Here is a 7,205-nt window from a genome sequence, read left to right on the forward strand (position 1 = left end):
CTGATTTTCAAACAACAGTTCATTTTTATTTTTTCTAGTACAAATATTTTCATTCATAAGTCATAACTGATGTATTAGAAGCTACAATCCTCACTCATTAATATTCATGAATCACGTGATTTGTTATCAAACAGTATTATGAATGAACCGAAATTACGCGGGTTTTTTCTGAAAGTGTACGAAGCCACTAAATAAAAACAAATCGTGAAACGTGCAATTTCCAACCGCTTGTGTATTTACGGTTTAAAACAGGGGGTGCCGGTTAAGCTAATCTGTTCGCTTAAACGTGCACCAGAAAATTTGTACAAAAGACGCATGAACATATGAAAATGCATGAAAGAGATCAATGAAAATTTTTTTTATATGAATAAAGCTAAAAAATGAATAAAATACTTATTAATGAACTGAAAAATTAAATAAAAATTGTATAATTTGATGAGTTTGATGAATAATTTAATGAAGAATTGTTCATGGAAATTAAAGAGCAAGGTCAGACTCTATAAATGTGCGTGGGTGCGTTCGAGGTACTATAAGTATTGATATATAGTTAAAAAATAAAATTGATGTTTTGAAGCCTAGCCAGACATTCATGTGAATTATAAATGTTGTTTGCTCGGGAGGTAGTGCCCAAACGCAAATACAATTTGTCAAATATTTTGAAATACACTGTTCCATTTTATCGACTTACTTTTGCATTCGGATTCACTGGTTGTTAAAAGACCTTCTCCGCACAGGCATTTTTCAAACAAAACATTGTTTATTATTTCTTGCACACACATCATTGCCTTGGGACAGTCACCGCTATTATTATCACAATCTAAATGTCGTTAGTTTATTTTAGCTGAAAATATATTTATCAAAATGTTTTTCTCAATGTAAACTTAAAGTAAAATACCACTACAATGCTATTTATTTTTCATGACAAAATTTTTATTAATGAAACATTCAAAAAACCCATTCCGAGTTTTGGGCATATGTTTCTTTAAAATAAAAAAGGTGCAAGTTAAACAAATTATCAAAAATGACAAATAATGTTTTCGAAGCAAATTTTCAAACCTCTCTTATCACAGAGTGCTCCATTCCAGCCAAATTTGCAATGACCAGTTTTACAGTAAGCTTTCTTAATTTCTATCTTATCATTCATACAGTAGTTGTATTTTGTCGGTTTTCCTTGAACATCTAAATCTGGTGAGACTGAATGATTATAAAATTTACAAATGTTTAACTACATATTAAGGCATTAAACACGAACCGTCAGATAAGAGAGCGAACACAGAAGGTTCTTTGCATTGTTCTTTGCTCAACTGGTCTTTGAATTCTATTTTTCTCCCACATTGGCATGTTTCACTCTAAGAAGCAAAATATTCGATCAAAATTTGCAAAAGGCATCTTTTATAGATATCATTATTTATATTATTTAAAATGAAAATAAAGTATTTGAGACAGTTCATGTAATTATTTTATAACTCTAAAAAACGGTTCTTAAAAACTCACTCTAGTCCCGCTGTATGGAAACCCAAGCTCCTTACACTTGTCCAAACAAAGAGCTCCACTTAATAATTGATTATGTTTGTGCTCAAGTTTCAGGTATTTGAAACATCCAACCGTAATTGATTGATTTGATTTTTCTATTATTTAATATTGAGAGAAACGTTGAATATTTTTGTAGAAAACACTACATACCAATTTTTTGCTAATCAAAAGTCTGCTTTAACAAACGCTTTCTCCTACAAAATTTCTGCAAAACAAAAGCTGTACCATTCACACCGAACGAAGTATGTACGCAGCGCATCACACATATGTGACATACATCGGGCAATTTCCACAAATCATTTGAAACACGGCACTTTTACTGTAAGTGCAAACTCGCCAATTTGAACTAAAAACTCAAAATTATCTCAAGAACATTACTGGCATATACAGAATGGAAAGAAGATCCTCCACACGACAGCCCATCTGAACATTTCTTATCGCATTTGTCGGCACCAGCTTCATTCTCAACACTGTTGGCACATGTGCATAACCGACCATCCTGAATTTTTTAAATTCAAAAATTCCTTTCATTTTCAGTGGAAAAATTTTAATTAAAACAACTTAAAAATCAGAATCGAAGAGCGTAAACTATCCTCCCACCTTCATTGCGTAGAATGATGTTTCTTTACAATATTCAAAACACGATTTTACAGAATCTATCCTCAGTTCTTTAGAGGACTGCACTTTGTTGAAACAACCCTTGTAAATCCAGTCGTTCTTAGGTTTAACTTGTAGAAGCAGAGAAGAAAAAAAAATCAAAATAATCGATTCAACTAATTTTTAGATATTTTCCGAACCGTAAACTTCTGGTACATTGAATATTTCCTTATCTGGCGAGTTGCATTTGACTTGGAAATCAAATACATCACTTTGAACCTCAACACAGACGTTCTCGCCACATCCTCCATTATTTTCTCTGCATAAATTGTTGGGTTCACTTGCTGGTGTTTTGACGATTGTTACGACAGTCACATACGGTGTTCTTGAGGAGCTTTTTTTCACTGCAAATAAAAATATCAAAAAATTTCAAATTTCTTTAAATGTTTCACCATGGATGTATATAATATATCCATGTGTTTTAGGGTGTACAAAACAATGTTGAAAAAAATTTGTATTTGCAACAACTAAATTTGTTTAAAACTAAAAAATGTTGAAAAACTTCTGTTCACTACTTTTTTAGTTAAATTTTTTTAACACACCCATATTTGCAACATTTTACCTCGAAACAGAGTTTCATTGTTTCGAGGGCGCTTCACTAGCTCAATAAATGACATTGTTTTTATTTTTATCATCATCATTCTTTTTTTTTACTTTAAAAATATCATTATTTTCATTTATAAATATTATTATTCAATCCTCTAACTGAGAATAGAATGAAAATTGCTTTCGTTACTATTGTGTTATCAATTAATAAATGAATTGCAAACGAATTTTTTAGCTAAAACATTTGAGCATAGTGAAATTTATCGTTTTAACTAATTTATCAACAATATTTCAAAAATAAAATAAAGCTTCCGAGGATCTTAAACAAAATTGAAAATGTTTCGTAGCACATCTACTTTGATTAAAAATATTTGTCAACAAAATAATAACTTGAAACGTTCATTTATTTGGACTTTATTACGCAACTTGGACAAGCGCGGAACTGCTCACCTATTATTCTATAATAATTATATTTATCCTATAATTTTGTCCAACGATAGCTGTAACATCCACACCACACGATGACCATACACACCTAACAACACATGCAAATTTCGAATTCTAATTTCGAACCGACTGTACTTGAACCAGATCATCGCACGTAAGAAAGCACTTCTATCGACTGAGCTATGTTTAATAGCACACACGTTCATTGAGCAAAAAGTAATAGATACTAGATAACATGCTCAATAAATCTTTCGCTGATCATTTTAAGACCACAAACGTTCAGATAAATCCTAATGTTTTATAAAATTCTGCACCTTTCTGATTGCAAAACTTCCCGCTCCAGCCTGGCAAACAAACTGCGGTTCTACAATAACTTTTTGTGCTCTCTACTACATCATTCAGGCAGTATTGGTATTTGGTTGAGGTGGTGTGCTTATCTATATCCAAGGAAACTGTTCAAGTGGAAATAAAAGAAACTGTTATTACATGGAAATTTCATTTTTAATGATTTTTAATATTTTTTCAAAATCAAACGATTTCTGAACATTTGCTTCGACAGAAGTAAGACTTGAAGCAATTTCATTATGATCAAGATAAATGAATTTGCTCATTTCACAGAAACAATTCGTGTTCATTTTTACTGGAAAGTTACTAAAACAACCAATAGCAACTGCTTATATTAACCGTCAAAAAGTATGAAATTGTTTTTTTGACCAAGGCAATCAGTAAATTTCTTCTGAATCTTGATGGTGAAAACATTCCCACAAATGCAATCAAAGCCCTAAAAATTTGTCACATTTATCAATAAAAAGTATTTCGTTTGCTCTAAATTTTGTTAAAAATTGATTTTTAGTTTCGGACAGTGTGATGATGTAATTGTTAAAATGCCCAGCATTGCCGGGTTCAAATTCAAGATCTCTGTTGCATACAACATGTACTGACGAGGCATGAATCGTCTACGTTGGCTGCTGATACTTCGAGAACAAAAAAGATACGTCGCAAAATAATAACAGAAAACTAATTGAATGGAAGAGTAATGCTTGCTAAATTTTTTCAATTATTGTCAACAATAAAATAAAATTATAAATAAAAAAGCTGAAGTTATTTGAATAAAAGTCTTCTAATAAAAGTTAAAGCAGCAGATGTAACCATATATGCTATATATATGCAATATATATATATGTTGGTAATAGACCATAATTTTTACAATATTCTATAAATTCTACCGAATGTTTCGCGTTAATATGTTTGTAGTTCGTTTTTTCGATTTTTCTCACTAAAGTTTTTTAGTGAAAGTTTAGTTTATTAAAATTCAAAATAAACTTATTTTTCGAATTCATTCTGCAAATAAGGCCATATTTCGATTCCGAATGAATCATCGTCAGTGCTCCTTGTTGTATATATAGGAAAATATTGACTTTATCAAGATAAACTTTGACGTTGTAAAAATTAACTTTGGTGTTGTAAAATTTGTAAAGTTTGAGCTTTTCAATATTCATTACAGTAATTTCATATTTTTAATCAATCTATTGATCTATTAAAAATCGTTGGTGATCATGGTGAATCGTTTAGGCCATATTTTGGTTTTACCTATTGTAATTTTATTAGAGAATATCTTTCCAGGGTTGAATTTTTGGGAAACGTGCAATTATTCTTTATTATCAGGTTTGCCCGTTTTGGGTCTTTGATAATAACTTCTCGGGTCTACTCTATCGTGTGTATTACTTTAGAATAGATTCGTCTCTTTTAAATGCTGATGACATGTAGTTTCTGTAGTAGAAAGTTATAGTTTCGCCTTGTTTGTTGTTATTGAAATGTTGTAGTTTACGGTTGATGGTATCTCGGATAGTCGCTATTTTGTAATTGTTGTTGACTAGAACTTTGGTAATTCTAATTAAATCTAGTTTCTCGCGGTAGTTTATTTTATAATATAACATTCCAACTAGCAGATTAAATTGAACCGTGGAGTCGCTGCTCTTTTAACGAAGAGACAAAAACAAACATTAATCAGGCACTTAATAGGGCATGCACACACTCTACTTCAACACGCAACTGCGGGGCAAAATTAAATAGAATCATAAACGTTTTTGTAATCGGCTATTGTTAGCGGAATTTATATCGAGCAATTAAAATTGGATTCAAATAATAAATTTGATAACTAACGTCGAAGGCGCTGTATTTGAACAGATGTTCATAACAGGTATCTCTGCAGCTAGAAATTGTCGTTGATATCACCGATACATTATCAATTTCTATTGAGTTAAAACATCCGACTGGAACAATTGTGTTTTCTGCATTTTTGTATGTGAACAATTGAAAAGCCAATAAAATAGTAATTTGCTCACTAATGGTTATGCAGTAATGAAAGTTGTTATAAATTTTTCATTAACACAGATTTAATATGACCAAGCTGAATTGCTATAGACTTTGATGGACAGCTTGAAGAAGGCGTCCTTCAAATCTAGCACTCAACACAAGTGATTTTAATAACAAAACTTGTTACTTTCATAAAAAGAAAAGAATTTATCCCCTCCACAAGGAAAGCCATCAGAACAAAGTTGATCACAATTTCTTGCTCCAACTTTGGTCCCAAGACTGTTTTTACAACTGCATTTATCGACATCCTGAATAATCAAAATAATCAACAAAAAAATAATTTGAATTGAAATGAAGTAAAGTAAAAAAAATGGTCAAAATGTTATTTGCATATGTTACTACTTTTCCTAAATAATCAAAATAATCAACAAAAAAATAATTTGAACTGAAATGAAGTAAAGTAAAAAAAATGGTCAAAATGTTATTTTCATATGTTTCTACTTTTCCTGAATTATCAAAATAATCAACAAAAAAATAATTTGAACTGAAATGAAGTAAAGTAAAAAAAATGGTCAAAATGATATTTGCATATGTTACTACTTTTCTAATAATTAGCTAACCATTATGCCATGGTATATGTAATTAGAACACTCTTTGTAACATTCAAGTATACCAGTATTATTCCTTTCCATTATTGTTACAATTGCATTATTGTCATTTGCTACGCTGCGATAGCACCCTTTATGATTCCTGAGCGTCAGAATCGTTTTATTCACTCCTATATGAGAACATAAAATAATTATGAATAATTGTTAATTTGTTCAACTTATGGATGTTAAGTTACGTCAGACTCAACTCAAAAAAACTGTCTGCCAGTTTGTGTGTGTGTCTAAAATTTGTATGTGTGTGTGAGAGAAAGAGAGTGTGTGTGTTTTGTACATATCTAAACAGAACTGTCGGTTAGAAACTAGCAAAATTTATTCTGATTTGTCACTTTCATTAACACATGAAATCATTTTAAGTTTTTTGTATTGTTAAATTATATTGTCTGAATCTTTAAATTATATTCCCACTTTAATTTTAAAAAGCTTGACAAAACCAAATTTTTAAACATACTTTCAATTGCTGCCGTTGGATGGTAGGAAGCAAGCAGGACAACGAAGACTACCAGAGATAACTTTCTCGGAGCCATGAAGCACAACTCGTGCCTGATGAATAATCACTAATTATATTTTCAACGTCATTTTATTCCCTGAATCGTATGCTTGCACGTCTATTTATATAAGTTGGTTGATGTTACTATATTATATTATTGTCTATTGTCTATTTATATAAGTTGGTTGGTCTTTTACTTTCCAGTATGTAAATGAAATGTTTCGGAAGTCACGTAGTTCAAAATCGAACAGAAAGGAAGCAAATTTCAAAAAAATGTTTACTATTTTTCATATTGTGACGTAATTGAAAAATATTTACAAAAGAATTATTAAATTGAACGTAAATAGCAATAGCACACGATTCGTCAAAATTGAAAAGGAAGTCACTATTGTTTAATGTTAGTTAATAAAGAATACAAAAATTAATTTTACATTTTGCAAAAGACATTATATATAGATTTCATTATCTATACTGTTTGAGATAAAAATAAAGAAATTGAAATAATTTATGTAAATATTCCATAATTCTCAAGAAACTGTGGGGATCCTCAG

The 7,205-nt window shown here is 30.4% G+C and overlaps 2 protein-coding genes across 2 annotated transcripts; both read right to left on the reverse strand.

Annotated features, from left to right (window-relative positions):
* Positions 1-477: 477 nt before the first annotated feature.
* On the reverse strand, positions 478-2,807 carry HELRODRAFT_177738 (hypothetical protein; the record flags this gene model as incomplete). The annotated part of the gene is made up of 8 exons (XM_009025895.1): positions 478-497; positions 689-817; positions 1,057-1,194; positions 1,253-1,349; positions 1,907-2,032; positions 2,134-2,261; positions 2,331-2,534; positions 2,753-2,807. 8 exons carry the CDS (start codon positions 2,805-2,807, stop codon positions 478-480), a joined length of 897 nt encoding a protein of 298 aa, XP_009024143.1.
* Positions 2,808-5,190: 2,383 nt separating this feature from the next.
* Positions 5,191-6,691, reverse strand: HELRODRAFT_177739 (hypothetical protein; the record flags this gene model as incomplete). Its single annotated transcript, XM_009025896.1, has 5 exons — positions 5,191-5,235; positions 5,347-5,474; positions 5,687-5,807; positions 6,120-6,277; positions 6,616-6,691. 5 exons carry the CDS (start codon positions 6,689-6,691, stop codon positions 5,191-5,193), a joined length of 528 nt encoding a protein of 175 aa, XP_009024144.1.
* Positions 6,692-7,205: the final 514 nt, after the last annotated feature.

The sequence above is a fragment of the Helobdella robusta genome, assembly GCF_000326865.2.
Source record: "Helobdella robusta unplaced genomic scaffold HELROscaffold_44, whole genome shotgun sequence".
In the NCBI taxonomy this organism is placed as follows: Eukaryota; Metazoa; Annelida; class Clitellata; order Rhynchobdellida; family Glossiphoniidae; genus Helobdella; species Helobdella robusta.